This window comes from Saccopteryx leptura, chromosome 2 (assembly GCF_036850995.1).
Source record: "Saccopteryx leptura isolate mSacLep1 chromosome 2, mSacLep1_pri_phased_curated, whole genome shotgun sequence".
Lineage (NCBI taxonomy): Eukaryota > Metazoa > Chordata > Mammalia > Chiroptera > Emballonuridae > Saccopteryx > Saccopteryx leptura.
In genome coordinates, this window is record NC_089504.1 from 53,218,938 (window position 1) to 53,238,703 (window position 19,766).

General features: G+C 37.9%; 1 protein-coding gene across 1 annotated transcript in view; it reads right to left on the reverse strand.

Annotated features, from left to right (window-relative positions):
- RORB (RAR related orphan receptor B) overlaps nucleotides 1-19,457 on the reverse strand; it is a 192,790-nt gene extending 173,333 nt beyond the window's left edge. The window contains exon 1 of the mRNA XM_066367984.1: nucleotides 18,758-19,457. Within this exon, the coding sequence (XP_066224081.1) occupies nucleotides 18,758-18,764 (7 nt within the window). The 5' untranslated portion in view covers nucleotides 18,765-19,457. The remainder of the gene's footprint in view (nucleotides 1-18,757) is intronic.
- Between the last annotated feature and the right edge of the window lie 309 nt (nucleotides 19,458-19,766).

A 19,766-nucleotide genomic window follows, 5' to 3' on the forward strand; every position in this document is an offset into this window, starting at 1 on the left:
GGCGTTGCTCCATTGTGGCCAGAGCAATTCTAGAGCCTGAGGCGGGGGCCATGCAGCAGTCCTCAGTGCCCAGGCCAACTTTGCTCCAATGGAGCCTTGGCTGCACGAAGGGAAGAGAGAGACAGAGAGGAAGGAGAGGGGAAGGGTGGAGATGCAGATGGGCACTTCTCCTGTGTGCCCTGGCTGGGAATTGAACCCAGGACTTCCACACGCCGGGCTGATGCTCTACCACTGAGCAAACCGGCCATGGCTAGTATTTACTTTTTTAATAAATAAATTTTATTCATTGCATCTTCTCCAACAACTACATAATGTTTAGAGCATATTGGACACACCAAATATTTGCTGATTAGTTAGTTAATTGGAAATTTTTTATTTCCTTTCCTCTTAAACAATTAACTCGAAGTTTCAATGACCTATTATGTGTGGATAAGGTATAGAATTTCGAGTTTGATCTTCAAAGATGTCTGACCTCAAGGAATTCATAATATAAAAATATAAGTTATACTTATATTTAATTAATTTTCAATATAAGGATGTATATAAATAACAGATTGCTACCTCATTCTATTAATTGTGGCCAAGCTGCCTACTACTTCTAGAAACAGATCTCCTTGGTTAATACCTAAGCTGTATATAAGGTTTACAATTCTTTTCTTATTTTCCTCTGTAGTGCATTGTATTTTGACATATTTTTAATATATTATTATCCTCTTAAAGCTTGAATACTTTTACTCATTTATTCAACATTCATAGAGTGTCAGATTTTGTGCTGGGTGATGGGAATACTAAGTGTAATAAGACATGAATCCCATCTTCAGAGACTTGACAGTCCAGTATTGAGGTCAGCAAACAACTGTCTACCACAATTTAGCTTGCCAGCTGTTTCTGTAAATGAAGTTTTATTGGAACACAGCCAGGATCATTCATTTACATACTGACTAGGGCTGCTTTTGTGCTAAAATGTCAAGTTGGGTAGTTGTGACAGAGACCAACCACATGGACCATAAAGTCTAAAATATTACTCTCCAGGGCTTTACAGAAAAAAAATTTCAGACTCCTGCTTTAGGGTAATGTCCTAAAGTATCTCTTTTTTGGAGGAGGATATTGTTTTTATATCCTGCTTGCTGATTCTGGGGTGGTCATCCAGAACTTCTACAGACCACTGGGACTTCAGAAACTTGGGTGAAATGAGCAGTTGGTTATTGTCTAAAGCCTCTCAGGTATGATTGTGCCTGGTCATCTCAGAAAAGTTCACAGAGAACAGGTTATTATTCTTGGTTCTTCTTAGAGTTTGGAAAATATTTTGCCTGGGACTCAAAATAATGCATTTCGCAAGCAGTTAGAATGCCAGGTTAATATGGACCTGAATAAAACATGGCACACAACCATGGATTAGGGACCATGCATTCTGGAGCATTCCTCTTCAACCTAGAGCTAGTGTAAAAGCAGACCATAGTACATACTATCTCACTGCAAAGGATGCAATTTCTGAGGCATTTTAGATTATACATCCTATAACAAAACGGATGAATCACTTTTTAAATATATAATATTAATAAAATTTAAATATCAAAATGTTTTGATATCCATACGATACACTTGAGCAGAAAATCATAAATAAGTGCTTCTCTAAAACAAATATTACAACGTATATTTTCTCCTTAAATTCTTACTTTCATTTCACTTCACACAATTTTATTCTAATGTTAAAGTTTTCATATTGGAAAGTCTTTTATTAGCCACTTATTTATACTTTTCTGCTACAAAATATGTATTTATATTTAAATTTAACATCCTCCCTCCCCCCCCTCCATGAATGTGAGTTCTCAGTGTTAACATTTCCTCTGGATTGATCTATCGTTATTGTTATCACTAAATCACAATTGATAGAATTACACAAATATATTACAAATTATTTTTTATTTTTATTGAATTTATTGAGATGACAGTGGTTAATAAATTATATAGGTCTCAGGAGTACAAGTCTATATGCATCATCTGTATATTGTATTGTGTGTTCACCATGCCAAGTCAAGTGTCCTTCCATCACCATTTATTCCCCCTTAACCCCTTCTATCTCCCCCTGCCCCCCTTTCCCTCTTGAAATCCCCATACTGCTGTCTGTATCTATGACTTTTTTCATTTGCTTAATCCATTCATCTATTAAAAATTGCATATTTAGGCCCTGGCTGGTTGGCTCAGCGGTGGGGACCTGGGTTCGATTCCCAGCCAGGGCACACAGGAGAAGCGCCCATTTGCTTCTCCACCCCTCCCCCTCTCCTTCCTCTCTGTCTCTCTCTTCCCCTCCCGCAGCCAAGGCTCCATTGGAGCCAAGATGGCCCGGGCGCTGGGGATGGCTCCTTGGCCTCTGCCCCAGGCACTAGAGTGGCTCTGGTCGCGGCAGAGCGATGTCCCGGAGGGGCAGAGCATCGCCCCCTGGTGGGCAGAGCATCGCCCCTGGTGGGCGTGCCGGGTGGATCCCAGTTGGGTGCATGCGGGAGTCTGTCTTGACTGTCTCTCCCCGTTTCCAGCTTCGGAAAAATACAAAAAAAAAAAAAATTGCATATTTACTAAATATAAAAATAAATTTGAAGAAAATTTATCTTTTAATAAGCCAGATGGGGATTTCCTTTTCTTCTAGCTAGTTCTGCTACCTATGCTTCTCTATTATTTACTAGTAGGCTGTAATGGAGTTTGGCATCACTTCTTTTCCTATTTTTGTTATTAAAATTTTAAGTGTGGAAAAACTTATTTTCATAACTATGTAGATGAAAGTGAAACTAATTTTGCCATAGCAATTAACTCACTTTTTAAAACTCCTTCTGAAGTATATGTCTCAAATCACATAGAATCTATCATCAAAACTATTTTTAAAGATTTATAACTGACTATTTGATTAGGTCTTTCTTGAATTTTTTACTGAAAGTAAAGAAATAGAAACTACCTGATTTGCAAATGTTTTGCCCATTCATTAGAATCATTCACCTTCTCAGCATTAACATAAATATTTCAAATTGTCCTTTTGTTTTAGTGCAATGAAAATTTTTCCATCTTAGGAACCATGTCCATAGTAAAATCATTTAAAATGAATGAGAGCTTAGTCGCTCTTTAGTGAAGTGGAAGTGGGATTATTGTCCAAGAGGAGGTGGAAAAATGAAGCAGGTTTCTCAGAGAATACAGAGGGAAATTGAGGATCTATATGTTTCCATTTAGAAAGCCTTCAGATACTCCTAGGACAGTATTTCTTACTCTTAACACTACAGATATTTTTGGGCAGAAGAATTGGTTTCGGGGGGGTTGTCCTGTACATTGTGGAATGTTTAGCATCATTCCTAACTTCATCTACTAGATGCTGTAGCATTGTCCTAACTGCAACAAGCAAAAATGGCTCTTGACATTGCCAAATGTGTCAAAATGGCCTTATGAACCAGCAAGTCCACTTCTGGGAATATATCCCAAGAAACCTGAAATACTAAATCAAATGAATATTTGCACCATTGCAGCATTAAAAAATACCCAAGATTTAAAAGCCATCCAAGTGTCTATCAGAAGATGAGTGGTTTAAAAAGCTCTGGTAAATTTATACAATGTAATACTACTTGGGCATAAAAATGAAGGAAATGTTACCCTTTGTGATAACATGCATGGACCTGGCGTTTATTATGCTGAGTGAAATAAGCCAATCAGGAAAAGACAAGTACCGTAGGACTTTATTCATATGTGAAAACTAATGAACAAAATAAACTAACAAACGAAATAGAAAGACTCATAGACACAGAAAACATAGAAGGGAGAAGTATTGGGCTGGGTGGAAATGGTGAAGAAATTAAGCAAAACAACAACAACAAACCGACAAAAAGAACCCCAAAAAACTAAAAAATCTCATAGACACAAACAACAGCATGATGATTATCAGAGGGGAAGAGGAGTTGGCAGAGGTAGAAGAGGTTAAAGGGGGTATAAATGGGGATGAAAAAAGACTTGGCTTGAGGTGGTGAACACACAATACAATAAGCAGTTGATATATTATAGGGTTGTTCACCTAAAACCTATATAATTTTATTAATTGATGTAACCCAATAAATTTAATAAAAATGTCAAATTGATGGGGACAAAATCAACACCTGTTTTGAATCAATGTCTTAGGGGTATGAGTGCCCATGATTGAAGACCACCTGAGTAGTGAACATCATATTTGAATTCTGCCCTTCTAAGTATCAATGACTTTCTAATAACCTTAAGGGCAAATTAGATTCTTCATCTATCTTAGAGTATAGAAATATTCAAAAATTTCCCACAATCCCACCAAAAGAAAAAAACACATTCTCCAGATTCTTATATTTTGACAACTGAGTGTGTCTGTGTTGGTGTTCTTTAACGTCTCTAAGAATTGGAAAACCCACAGTGTTGTCAGGGGATAGATATAGGCTAGTTTAACAAAGGTAAAATAGTCAAGTTGATTAATTTCTCTTTATGAGTATTCTATCCTTATCTTCAACATTTGGAGTAATATTTTTCTCAAATTAATATGAGCCTTCAGAGCCAAAGGGGCAATATTAATCTACTCTTAGTAAAAAATTAATAAAGCAGAATGCTTTTTTTTTCTAATTAAGGAGAAAGTTTAAAAACTGCATATTATTATTTTTATTATTATTGCTATTTCCATTATTTGTTGTGAATTATAGTTATGGCTTCCAAAAAGACTAACTCTAAACTGTATAAATATTAAATAAGTTAGTTTTCTCAATGAGCCATTAAACTTTCTTTTTTCTTATTTACTTTTTTAATTGAGTTATTGGAGGTGACACTGGGTAACAAAATTATACAGGTTTCAGGTGCACAATTCCACAACACATCATCTGTACCGTGTATTGTGTGTTCATCACCCTAAGTCAAATCTCCTTCCATCATCATTTATTCCCCCTATATCTTCCTCCTCTCCGCCAATCATCATAAAGAAAAAGAAAGAAAAAAAAAAAGAAAATACTCAGGAGCTATTAAACTTTCAATCTTAACCGCATTATAATACTAGCTGACCTTAGGCAAATGAATGAGTTAAAATACAAAAAGTTGTTGATAAGGAACAGCCTTTTATCACTATGCCCAAGCATTCACTCTGGTACTTTGGAATTATCTACAGAGAATGTATGGGACTTTTTTTTTCTCTTAGCAAAAGAAAGAGACAGACAGACAGGAAGGGAGAGCACTTTAATCATTCACTGGTTTCTTTCCCATATGTGCCTTGACCAGGGGGTTCCAACTGAGCCTATGATCCCTTGTTCAAGCCAGAGACCTTGGTCATTTCTATGATCCTGCGCTCAAGCTGGTGAGTCTGTGTTCAAGCCGGTAACCTCAGGGTTCAGCCCTGGGTTCTCAGTGTCCCGGGTCAACGCCCTATGCACTGCACCACCATCTGGTCAGGCTTTGTGGGACATTTTGAAAGTACAGTAATGGCAATAAATAAAAAATCAATTACCTTATATCTTAATATCCCAAGGTAATTTTTAACATTTTTCTGTTTTCTTCAACTTCTGTTTTGTGCATTATATATCATTTAGATCATATAGTATATACAATTTTGCATTCTAACTTTTTATTAGTCTTTAAGTTTAATGAGATCAAAGATGATATCTTTCTTGCTCCCCTTTCTATCCCTAGAACCTGAACTACAGTGTCAGGTTCTTGTAAACACTTAATACTAGTGACATATATTAAATGAATACAATGAATACATAGCGGTTTAATAGTACCTATTAAGTCAAAGTGTGCCATAAAGAGCATTACAGGAAAGTTTTCCTATATTGTTGTATCATAATGAGACTACAAGGTCTATAGGTACAGTCTTTTGCTACTTTAGTTCATTTCCTTTGGAAAGATTCCCAGAAGGTGATCTTTGAGTGTGATCCTTTTTAAGGGTGTAGGCTCAATGATTGTTTCAATATAAAAATCTACTTTAGAATACAAGGGTGTCCATTTTTTTCACACCATTCTTTAATTTGACAGGTGAAGATACCACTCATATTTTCATTTCTTTAATAAGTGAAGTGGAGCTCTTCCATTCCAATCGTTTACTAGTCACTTATATTTCCTTCTTTTATAAAACAAGTGTGTGTGTTTTGTTTGGTGACTGAGTTTTAAGGGGTGTTAAGACTGCATTTTAAACTTTTAAAAAACACTCTTTACATTTTGGAGTCCTTGGCTTAGCTACCCAGGGCACACTCCTATTCAGACCTGTCCTGCACATCTCCCAAGATTGCTCTGTGGATCACCCAGATGGTGTCTATAGCAGCTCCCCGAGAACTATAGAATACTAAACACAGACGGATATTATTATTAATTTTACCTGCTATTACATTTGTAAAAAGAGGAGATTCACCTGTCAGCTCCTCTCAAGTTCACAGAGTTCCCCTTTAACATGTTTTCTGAATTTTCCTTAAGAGCAGCCACAGTACAAAGACTGACAGAATTAATGAGTGTGAAGAAATAAACTGCCATTTCTAAAAGACAGAGCAAGCGAAGAAGGCATTTGACATGAAGTAAAACAAAGAGTATCATCTGAGATAAGCTCACAATTTTTTCCAACGTGGTATTCAACATACTAGATAGCTAAGTAGAAGAGGAAGACAATCCAATGCAGATCCTGGTCAGTCCATTTTCTTTCTAATAGTGTTTGTGGTCAAATTTAGCTGAGTTGTGGAAGTCAGGACCATTACATAATAAGATCAATTTGAGTGTTGGAGAATAAATGATGGGGTAGGTCAGTGTTTCTAGCTATGTTTGTATAACACAGCATACACCGAAGAGGTCTGAAAAATTCAATACCAGTGAACTAATAAATATGCTTTTAAAGAAATGTGAATGGACTTAATATGAAAGCATAAAAATTAATCATAAAAATAATAGCTCAATGCAAGGAATATTATGTTTCAGCCAAAATGCAAAACACATTAAATTGCAATATTGTTAAGAAGGAGCAGAATTCTGTATTTATTTAGAATTAATGTCAAATTTAATTGATTTTTTTTATACTGCTAGGCACAATTAGACATGGTACCTTTTTAATGTTGTCAGGGTTCTTTCCTTAAGAAAATATCTTATGTTTCTACAAAACATAGAATTGGACAGGATGATAATAAGCCTTTGATAAAATGGTGTGCTGAGGAGACTTTCAAACCCGGTCATCAGACAAAATTAATTGAATTCAGGTAGGTAAATGGTGGCATGCTAGGTTGTTCAACCCATTCTTTTGCTTGAAATGCTTATGGTCAAAAATAGATAATCCTCCTCTCAGCAAACATAAAATCCAGAGGAAAGAATTGACAAGCTGAGAGACAAATGAGTGGATAAACATTATAAACTATTAGCAAGTGGATGTTAGTTACTTAATAAAGAGAAATGTCCTATGGAGACATCAACAGTCTTCACAGCTATTTCTCACAAAATTGTTTCCTTCCTTAAAGTAGATGCAGATTGATTTGGATATAATTACTCAATTTTACTGGAATTGAAATATCTGTAAAAGAAGATATATTTGAGTTTATAAAATTATATTTTAGAATCTTTGAAAGGATAATTATGGTAACAAAAGTATTACTGTATATACTTGACTTTATTATTATTTTTACTGGACAGTTTTTATTTAGGATCTGTAGATTTTTATGTTATATTTATTTTATTTTTTTTAATGAGATTGGTAAATATCGTTATTGTTTTAGGAGTGAAAACTATGGAGAACTATGGTTTGCTCAAGGGGATCATGTTACTGAATAAATAGCTTTACAATATTATTTATTCTTTATATGCTCAAAACACTCATGAGAGTTTTGGTAAAAAATTTTATCCAAGTTCCAATACTGGTCAAATGATAATGGAGGCAGCATCTGGACTTAACAAGTATTAATGTCGTGATTGATTAGTGATATCTGCTGTTCATGCAAGGTGACAAAATACAGTACTGCCTAAGAGAGAAAACATAGAGTAATGAAAATAGAACTGGACTCAAAGTCAGAAGCCACTTCTTTTAACAAATAATTCTGGGCAAGTCATTTATTTCTCTCATTTAAGAAAAAAGAAATAAAAACACTGGACACTTCAGAAATTCAACTAAAACAAAAATTATCTAAACAATGCCTTAGGAATTTTATAAGAAGCCACTTTTGTGTGTGTGACACTGTTTTCTTAGAAGGAATCACCATTGTAAGTCCTCAATAATCAAGATTTGTTGAATCACATCTAAATTTTATTCATTATGGGGGGTGTCACCTGCAAATTTGCCATAGATTTTTAAATACTTTTTTGGTCATTGAAAAATTATAATGTCTATTTTTGACTCTAAATCAATGCTCACGTCAACCATGTTAGATAACCCTTCCAAAATCATTAATGACATTTTGGTGGAAAGAAAGTCAGAATTAACTTATTTCATTACCAAAGAACACTTTCTAAAATCAATAAAATAAACTTCCATTTATTTTAAAATGAGTGGCAGTCCACAATGACCTTTAGTTACATTAGTAAATAAAAGGAAACAAAAACACAACTGGATGATATTAACACTACCTTATTAGATATTTCTGAGCTTTGCTTGGAAGTATATTCCAAAAGCCCCGTTATTTTTACTTTAATTTTTTTTAATCACAAAAATGAAAAAATATATTCAAGAGTAAAAGTGTTTAGAATTAAGCCTTTTATCAGGTAGTCAGAATTAAAACAAAACAAAACAAAAAAGCCAGAATATTGGCCTGTTTGAGAGCAAACTGATATATAGGTTAGGATCTTAAAATTTCTTAATAAGTTTATCTGAAATATTTTGTTTCTGTAAAACAAAAACAAATTATTGCCATGAAACACTGCACCTAAATGATGCGACGTGTTTTTCTGAACAAATTATATTTAACCAGATTGTAGCATTTACTCATATTCAAAAATTGTAGACATTTGGAAGAAGGTTTCTTCTCTCTCTTTCTCTTTTTTATAGAAAGGTCTGTAATCCCTCTACTATGTACCAGGCACAACCTATGTACAAGTTAATAGAAAATGTTCTATATAGTAATTTTATTAACTCGACAATGATAATCACAGCCAATTATACTTTAGAAAGTCAACATGTACAAGTTCTTTAATCTTGTGTGTTATTGTTTGGTTATGGAATCTAGAAACCAGCAGCTGATAGATGGTAAAATATGGCTTGAGTATTCATTTTGTCTCAGCTATAACATGAAATTTTTACTTGAGAAACTCAGAATATAGGTTTTCATGTCAATCATACAGAACCCATCTGAAGCACTTTTGAGAACCAGGCCTTGGACAGATGAAATTAAACAGATTTTAAATGTAATTAAATATTTTTAAAGTAATTAGTTTTAATTATTCCTATTCCACTATTTAGGCAAATAAGAATAGTAATACTTTCTGAATTGTATACTCTCAGAATTAATTGAAGGTAACAACACATTCTTATTCTATTTAACAAGACTATTTTTAAAAAGACATTTTAATTGGAAAGGTTAAAATAATGGTTTTATGTTTACTAAGTAGTAGGCATATTTTCATTAACAACTAAAGTATATAGAAATCTAGACATATTATGTACAGCACTTCAAATAAAACCACTGTTCTCCGAAGGTTCATTCTACATTTACTACTCAGAAAAGCACTCTGGCCCAGGCATAACATGAAGTGGTACATGTATTCATTGTCATATAACGTATGAGCAGCAGAGGAATTACAGTAAGAGGTGAGGAAAGGCATATCCAGAAAACCAGTTGCCTTATCAAATAATGGTTCAATCAAAGCTTCTAGAAGTTAGTACCCTCTCTTCCAACCTTTCACCTGTTAAGAAAAGCCCCAAGAAATGAGATCATTCAGCCATTTCATAAACTCAATAATTTCAAAAAATAAACAGATTAAGTACCAAAGCCATTTTATTATCAGGATGTGTTACAATAAATTTTAATTAATAATCATCATTTTAAAATGTATCTCCTTCTTAAGACTAAAAGTACATGGCTCAGGATCATGCTCACCATGTAGAAATTTGAAGATGAAGTTTTGCTGAGGATTATGACCAAGCGTGACAATTTGGCTGCCTGAATGTCTGAGATGGTGGCATTTACTTTTGTGAATTCTGCCCAGCCCAAGGTCTGTTTTTCAGCTTCGTAGGGTCAGAAACTTGATCTGGCCAGTGTTTCAGAGTGAATTAGACATTAGTAGGAGGATTCAAATTAACTAAGCTCACAAGAACTAATGTACAAAAGTAGAATGCCAAATTATCACTTCAAAATGAAGAGACTAATTGTGAATTTTGTGTTTTTTTTCCTCCAGCCTGATCAGTGATTTACCGATAGATAAAGCTGGGATGAACACAGCCAATAGTTACCGCTCACACTCACATTTTTGTTACTGTGTAGGAGTCCGGGATTTTCCTTCTTTAAATATGCTTAAGAGAGAGAATAGCTCAAATGTCTGTTAAACCATTATGGGTTGATGCTATAGTTTAATTTTCATAATTCAATCTTATATCCAAGTTATTGGAATGTAAGAGTTTGAAGAATATTAATGTGGCCCTCAGACACTGCTGGCACACCCTTTTACTTAACGGATTTTATTCTCCCTGATATCTAGTAATCTAAAATACTCTCTTGAGCAGATATTGCTATTTTCAAGTAATACATTAAAGGTTAAAGAACATGAAACTCAATACGTATCAGCGCTTCCTTATTTTACAAAACTAAGAATTTCTTTAATAATAAAAAACAAACATATAGAATATTATAAAGTATTTTCCCATTTTTTTTCTGCTGGTTATACTTTAAAAAAATTTTTTCCAAATTACTCTCTTCCTCACACCAATATTTGTCTCCTTCAGTATATTTTCTTTCTGTAATTTAAGAATTACCTTAGAGGTGTTTTAAAAGTGTGGCTTTAAAATCACTTTACTAGTATAAGTTTTATTTGAGAACAATACTACTACGTTCTTTAAGTCCAAATATGCTCTTTTCGGCATGATTCTATGTCAGTACACAAACTTTTATGAAGTGCCAACTATAAATGGCAGCTGAGGAATACAACAACTGATCATTTAAGCAACCTCATTTATGATGAGCAGATTAACCAAAAGATGAACTTCTACTTACCCTTAAAGGCCCATCTCAGATGTCACTCTCTGGGAGAGCTGTTCTGACATTCTAACAGCATCCCACTATTTTGCTCTGCTTTTGCTTTGATCATGACTATCTTAGCCTCACCAGGTAACTACCCTTTTCTTGAGCATCTTCAGGGCCCAGTTCTATGTCTGGCTTTGAGTATATAAATAAATCATCAGGAATAAATAAATGTGACACACACACATTACTACTTGTATAAATATATAACTGTAAAGGATGAATCTTTGAGTTTGTCCCTTTCTAAATTAAAACTGAAAATGAAAACATTTGTGAAGATTACCTTATTCTTATATTCAAGACTATATTTTAATTTGAGCTCCTAGAAATAAGTTGATTGATGAATTTGACAAAGTTTTCATAATAGGGGAGAATTAAATGTGGTTCCAAATAAGGAGAAAGTTTGTATTTGAAAAAATATTATTATAAACCATCCAGAAAACTAAAACATAGCAATATTTTACAAATTCTTTTTCTAGCACTAACACTCATTTATTTCATGCCAAGTAGTGCTTAAAAATGTCAAGGCCTTTATAAAAAGCTTTTGATGTTTCTTTTTTTAAAGATAATTTTGTGCCCATATCAGAGAATACCCTTTGCACTTCTAATTTGAAATTAAAATAGTGTATATCTGTCATTGTCACATGATAACATCCTAATAAAATTCATATAAAAAGGAGAATGTTTAAAAAATTTTAAATATGATTTAAAATGGACTTATTGCAATATGCATGGGAAAAAAGCTTTGCTATGTACTAAAATCTATCTAACATTTTCCTATAAACATCCCAAATCTTTCATATGTGCCACGATGCCTGGATATTGGGTTTACATAAGTACCAAATAGTTAATAGGCTACTAGCAAAAAACATAACTCTGTAAACAACAAGATTAATTTTCTTTCTTTGTTTATGTATATGATTTTTGTGAATTAGAAAAATATAACTCAGGACCACATGATATGATAACTAATCACATAAAAAATGTCATCAATGAATACCGTGTCTAGTAATTTGCAAAGTCAGCATACTTAACCAGTTAATAAAGTATTCACTAAACAGAAGTGAACACATGTAAGTCAAAGCCTTTGCTCTTTTATCTGAGCAAGCTTTGAACAAGTAAGTGTTTAGTCTCATATTTTGGCAAAAGAAGACACATTCGTTTGGCCTTTGTAAAAACTTGCTTAATTCAAGAGTTACCCAATTTAATTTTAAAACAAAATTTATCACGCAATTATTACAAAGTTATATTTTACTTCCAGTTAATATAAATAACCATTAACCAAGAATAGTACATGTTATATTAAGTATAAAATATTATACCTTCTGTGTTATTTTTAAATGTTTTTGATGCTTACTATGCAATTTTGATGCTTACTTTTGAATTAAACAATGTAGATAAAACATATGTTGAATAGCATTTTAACTCCTCATATAAGCACTAACAAAATTGTTCTTATGGAGACTAACAAATCTAGGACTTGAAATTTATTAATGGCCTCATAGCTGTATTTTAAAAGATGAACAGAGTAGGCTACAATTCTAAGTGGATTGCAATGCATAATAATTTTGTGACACTATGATCACAATATTTCCTTTCATGAGAATCCACCCCTCCTCCTCCAATGCCATTAGTTAACCACATGGTTATTATATTTAGCTTGATTCACTATAAATGCCGTTATAACACCTGTGGTTTCCCTCATTAAGAAGTGAATGGATGGGGTCAGGGGTTGAAAGGGCAGCATATGCGCTATAAAAGAACTAGTTAACATAGCCTATTATATTGGTGCACTGGTAAATCTCATTTCTATTCATCAGATGATTAGTTCAATCAATATTTATTCCTCTATGCTCCCTTTGTCTTGTACTACAAAGGAGACATCCTTCAAATTCATGTCATAAACCTTGTTATCTATGAATTTGTTGCTTCATTTGGGAGGGAATATTTTATTTATTTGGCAGACCCGAATTCTTTGATTACTTTTTCCTCTAATTACCATTAGGTAGTATAATGGAGTTTTGTGTAGATTATTTATAAATAGGTGCTATTAACGGTTTCTTTTTTATGTGACTCAAGTACTACATGCATTCATTTCTTCTTTTTGAATGCTCTGGAAAGTTGCATGTGTTTCTCTAAATATGTTTGAATTTGAAAGTCTGGATTGTGAAAGCAAGATAAGAATGATTTCCTCTCTCAAATATTCATTCTTCTTGACTGAGTGGGTGGTTATAGGCACATACATATACATATTATGTATCAGTGTGTATCAACAGACGCCTCCAAAGACTGCTATTATCTGCTGGAGATTCTGTTAAGTCAGAAATTCTATTTAAAGTAAGACAAATATTTTTAAGAAGCTGTAATTGGAAGATGATTACAAAATTACAATAATAATTTATGAACAAAGTGTTCATTTTATCAAAGGTTATCACATTACAAAAAGACATTTCATTCATTTACTTAATTTCTAATCTTTAGATAAGAATGAATGAAATATATTGTAAAACTACGTGTAGAATTTAAAAAGCCAGATTAATTATTAAGCACAATACCCATTCCTAATACTTACTTTTCTGTATATTTTATCATAACAATATTTGTTAAGGTCATTCACATTAAATTAATGGAAATAAAATTTAGCCTTTATATTTTTGTTTTTATAAGATAAATATGGAAATAATTTATTCTTCAAAATTCTCTTTATACTAGCAGATTAATAAAAATATTTTTAAGTCACCTCAATCACTAATAACTTTAGCACTAATAACATACCTGTTCATAACCTTTTATTTTTTTCAATCTGTTCAGAATTTGATGGTCTTTACTTTGGCATTAATTCTCCTATTTCCTCATATAATTATCTTCAAGGCTTGGATTTCACCAATGTATAGTGGCATTGATGTTATTACTCATAATTTTAAACCTCACTTTATTTACAAATTTGCAGAACAGCAGACCCACACATATAGGATTTTTATAAACTTAATACTTTACTGTAATAATTTCTAACTCTGTATTAGTTGAATGCCATGAAATGTCCTTTAAGTTAGAAGTATTTCATTATTACAATGAAAAAAATCTAGTCAATGTGTTGTGAGTCACGCTTTTATTTTTAGGACTATTGTAGTGAAAGTATAAAAACTAGATAGCACATGACTTTCCTAAAAGGTGGATACAAGTTTATAAAATGCAAAACAATAGCTGAAAAAAGTTTTACTTGTATTTTTATCTAGAAAAATTTCCTGTATTGAATCATTTAAAAATCCTGGTGACCATTCTGCGTATGCTAGTTTTAGAGAAAAAGTAGCTACTATTACACAGTTTGAATGTTATGCTCATGAAGACAGACTTTGAAACTTCATATTGTTTGGGTGCTATAAAATCTTTAGTGCTGTAAAATTAGGTTTAATGACTCTGAAACACTTAAGCTTAAAATACAATATATGCAAATACACACCTGGATGATTGCTTTTAAGTCTGTTAACGACTTAGTATTTAACAAATTGGTACCAAAATAAATGTTAATATTCATTATTTGATTAAGAATATAAAGTAAATGTGTCATTTATGTTAAAGTAAAACTTCACATAAATCACTTTAATACTGATGAAAGAAACTAAGGGTTTCCTAATGAGCAAAACCTATCTTGTTGACAGAAAATCCACATCTAAGTTTTAAATAAATGCTAACAAAAGAGTTTTAATCTTTATTCTTCATGTTTATGAGGCCTGCTGTTCGAAATATCTTTCATTATATTTCTATCTTGGTTTCCCAATTCCTGATTTTCTGAAAACACAGAATAGTCAGAAGGCTTGGTGATTCTAATATGTATTCCAGAGCTCAGATTGTCAAGCACCTCTGTGTCACAATACCTATTTGTTACAAATTCACCCAAGAAGGTGAGGAGAGCAGGCCAAGATGTAACCACTTAAGAAAAAAAATTGGGGGGCTATATATTTTTTCAACAATACTTGAAATACAGCTTTAAGATTTTTCTTTAAACTGAATGTTTACTTTTCTTGGAACAAAGACAGCTTACTGATAATTACTTAATGAACTATCAGTAATGGACTACTGACAGAGATCTTCTTCCAACAATGTTTTTTAATTGTGGAAGGCGAAATGTTTGTTAGAAATATTTCATTGGAATTTGTGGAGGAAATTAAGATAGAAAATTTGTTCAGGGAATCTGAAGGCCTGGCCAGCAGGACATTCCCGGCTCCAGATTTCGTAAGGGTCGCCATACCTCTGAAAGCAATCACTCTCCCACCCCCCAAAGTTAGCAATTAATAAAAATTAACTACCTGAAAATCATAAATGAAAACTGGGCTTTAGGAACCCAAGCCTATCCTTGTTTACAGCAAGCAGAAAACCAGATTTCTAACCCGCGGAGCCACAATCACCTATTGATTGCCACGACATCTGTGCCCCTGTTTTTTGGAAGCTGGGTTTTCTGCGGAGGCAGGGCTGAAAAGTCCGACCATTTCGGTGCCCCTGTGGCATGAACAGCTGACAGGACTCTTAGGAAGGAGTCTTGAAACCCACACTTTGCCTCACTCATTTCTCAGCAATGGATGGACCCAATTACAAGTCCTCCCTTAGCCTTCTTAAGTTATTCTCTTCAATAATGCAATCTACAAAGAAGCGTCTATGAAACTGATGTGGTACCCTCTAGCAGACAAAGGGTGAAATGCTTTGTGCGCCACCAAATACAATGTCCTCCGCCCCAGGCCAGTTCAACGTAAGCCACTGCGCTCAGCCCGGACTCAGTTCTGCTGGCTGTGGAGTAGGACAATGACCTCAAAGATCAGAGCCCTTTAACCCCTTTCTTACTCCAGAGTTTCCCTCGGAATAAAGTCTCTTAAATATCCTAGACCTGGCGGTGGCAGGTGGAGATGGGGAGGGAGGGCATTTGCTGGATTGGTCCTGAGGGCGACCACTCAATCCTGGACCAAGTTTGCGACTCCCTGCCTGACTCAGAATAGTTGCCAAGTGCAAACTGTGCCAGGCCGAGGTACTGACTGGGGATGGGGACTCCCTGGGGGGGTGGAGCGTGTGTGTGTGTGTGTGTGTGTGTGTGTGTGTGTGTGTGTGTGTGTGTTGTATTAGAGAAATGGAGTGTGCACACTAGAAAGCTGAACTCAAAAACTGTCCTTCTCCCAGTTCAGGCTGCTTAGCAGCCCAAGCACAAGAGAAAGCTGATTTGTTTCCGCTCTCACTTCTCAAGTTCACACTCAAGTTCAAACCCTGATTCCCATAAGACGTCTGAGTAGTCTGGCTCTTTTCTCAACACATCCTTATAAAAAGGCAAGGTCTGTAGGAAACACATAGGAATGGCAGAGGAAAGACAGTAAGGGGTCAAGGAAGGAAAGATCAGAAGCGTGAGAGAAGGAGCCCCACCACCTTTGAAGCTTGCTTTTTCTCCAGAGCGTCCCACCAGGCCGCCTGAGAGCTGCCTTAAATGACAACTTGTAAGCGCTCCTGAGTAGCCAGGCCAGGGTGGCACCCTCTAGAACGTGGGTGTGGGCTTGGACTGACTTCTCATGGTGAGCATGGGGGGGAACACTGCACTTTCAACCTTTCAAGCTGCTCCAGTCCCCAAAGCGAGGGCCCTGTAGGACCCAGATGTCTCTGGCAAACTGCTCCTTCAGGAGCAGCGCGATCCAGCTGCACCCACTCCTCCCTGGCACGCCTCTGCTTCCAACTGTTTAAAGGGAGTGTGGCTTTTATATACTCCGAGTCCTAAGGCCCAGTCGGAGCTGAGGTGGCTAGTGGTTTCAAACCTTCCAAACATAAGAACTAAGCCCTGGGAAGAGTGTGGGAAGGGGAGAAGTAATGGAAGGGTAAACTAGCAGTCCCAGGCGCAAGTAGAGGAAATCTGAAGGAGAGGGTGTGTTGGTGAGGTGGGACAGAAAAAGAAAAAAAAAATTAGATAAAACCCCAAAATAAACAAAGACTTGTTTTCTAAAATAAATGTGACCAAGTCCCCAACTGGAACATTAAACTGGAACCAGCTCGCACTCATGGACCAACCCCCTTCCAGTGCAGGGGTCAGTCATGACCATCCCACCGGACGTCCCTGTTTCTTATCTTCAGCTACCTCCCTGCACAGTCTCTCCGTTCCTCCTCCTCTTTTCCTTTCTTGCCACATCCCAGAGTCTCGCTGGCTACCCCAGTCTCTGCCTTAGGCGTCCAGGATCGAGGCTCAGAGCTTGCGGAGCAGGGGGAGAGGGAGCAGGCAGGTTGCACCCTCAGCGCTCTCCTAGAGAGGTGTTGGGGCAGTGGGTGGCAGGCGAACACAGCCGAGCGTGAAGCGATCAATGTTTGCAGCCTAACTCTCCCAAAGATATTCCTGCCGAACTACCTGTCGCGGGGTCAAGGATGTAGGAAGGTCCCGAGCTGGCCCTTTCCAACTTTCTGCTGCCAGGACCAGAAGGGACGTGCTAAGGGAAGAGGCGATTACCTCCCCTTCTCAAAAGAGCTGCAGACTGACCAGAAAGAAAATCTGGGTAATGGAGGTGGGTGCCCAAAAGCTTGCACAGATCCGCATAGCTTGTGGGCACCCAGCCTGCTCTCAAAGAGTGAAGTTGTGACTAAGAGGAAAGTGGGAAAGCCTGCGCAAAAAAACCTGAAGGTCCCGGTACTGTAGGGGAAGATACGAACAAAGTGACTCCCTAAAGCCGGTCAGCCCAGCCGCCCCAGCAGCCCTAAGTGCAGCAGGAGCAGGTGTCTCGTCTCTGTCCCCGTCGCGCGGCTCAACGGCCGCCAGCTCGCCCAGGGATCCTGCAGCCGCGGTAGCCGCGGGGGGTCTCGGTCCCAACGCTCACGCAGCACCGCCTCCTGCAGGTGGCCTTTTGACAAAAGAACGTTCCCTATAGCGGGAAGCGCGGGCTCTCCTATCCTCTGAACTTTCTCTGCACAACTTTGTCCTGGTGGCGCTCGTCCCAAGTCTGCGCGGGCTTGGGCACGCGGACCTGGCCTGGGCGCAGCGTCCGAGCGACAGACGCACGCAGGGGACGATCCCGGAATTCGCGTCCTGCCTGGCGACACCGTCCCTTTGCCTACCACTCCCACGAAGGGCACGCGTCTCCAGCCCGGTAAACTGGTGGGCCTTGTAACCTGGAGAGTGTGAGCCGGCGCGCTCCCGCCCCACTGCCCGCGGGTGCGCCCAGTGCATCCAACCCTTGCTGGCGACCACCGCGCGCGGGGCGCTTCCAGCTGCTCCTGCCGAGAGGCATCTTTCCCGGCTCTCCCTCCATCCCGCGTCCGCTTCGGCACCCCAGAGTTACAAGCAGAAAGGTTCAACGCAACTCAAGGACTGGGAAGAAGCAACTACGTCTTTGCTCTCTCCAAAAAGCGCCCTCCCGCCTCCCTCCTGAATTCCCAAGAGGCATCAACACCTCCCTACAACTTTCCACGCCCAGGCCATTTGTAGCCCACCTGAGAACGCGAAGTCGGCCACGGCGTCCCGGCAACCTTTTCCCCTTGGGCTGGTGCGCTCCCCTCCCCCAGCTTCCCATCGGGCTGGAGTTGGCCGGACCCGCGGAACCTCAGTGCCCATGGAACCGCGGTGCCGCGGGCTCGCTTACCTCGCATGGTGGGGCCGCTCTCCCGCTCCGCGTAGTCATGAAGCTGCTCCCAGTCCGAACCCCGGAGAGCCCCCAAATCCCGCTCAGCCCAAGTGAAGAAGGTGGTCGGCGATGAACTGCTCCGCTGAGAAAACCATCCCTTTAGGCGGACGCCGTGGCCGGAGGGTGACGTTTGCCGCCGTCGCCGCTGCTATGTTAACAGTTTTGATGATGGTGGTGGTGACTGTTTTGATGGTTGTTGGGTTGTTTGTTTGTTTGTTTTCAGGAAGCGTGGAAAAAAAAATGTGTTGGCTGTCTGGTGCCTGGGTTTTGTTTTGCTTTTCTTTTTCTTTCTTTCCAATGTGCTTGCTTTTTAAATATGCCACCGCCTCCGGCTCAGAAGATTTCTTTTGTGATCACTTGGACTGAGGAGGAGGAGGAAGGGCAGCAGTAGGAGGAGGAGTTGGTGGTGGTTTTGTTAGTTACAAAGAAGAAGGAGAAGGAGCAACGAAAAAAATAAAAGAGAAAGCAGAAAAGAAAGGCATGTGGATGGCAGAGCATGTGCGTTTTCACATGACATCTGTGCCTGTTAGCGGATCCACAATGTGAATTTTCACTGTTCAGTTACAGGGAGGATGGGAGCGAGAGAGAAAGAGAGAGGAGAGAGATGGAAAGAGAGAGCCGAGAAGGGGCTTATACACTGGGCGGGTTTGGCCGGGACTCCCAGGCCCCTCCTCCTGTCAGCGCCGCCGCCAATCAGCGCCCGGCAGCGCTTGGGAGGGCCAGGACCACGGGGGAGGGGACCCGAGTGGAGGCGAGGGGCGGGGGCTAAGGGCTCGGGAGCTGAAGGCGGCCAGGGCTGGAAGTGGGGATTCGAGACGGTCCTAACTATATGCAAAGGACGAGAAGGACCGAGACAGTTGAGCAGATGTGCAGGTGATACTCACTATTCCAGGAGGAGGGAAAGGACACTGACCAATCTTTCAGAGGCGAGAGACGCGGGGCTCTCGGCGTCCCAAGTTGTGTTCCT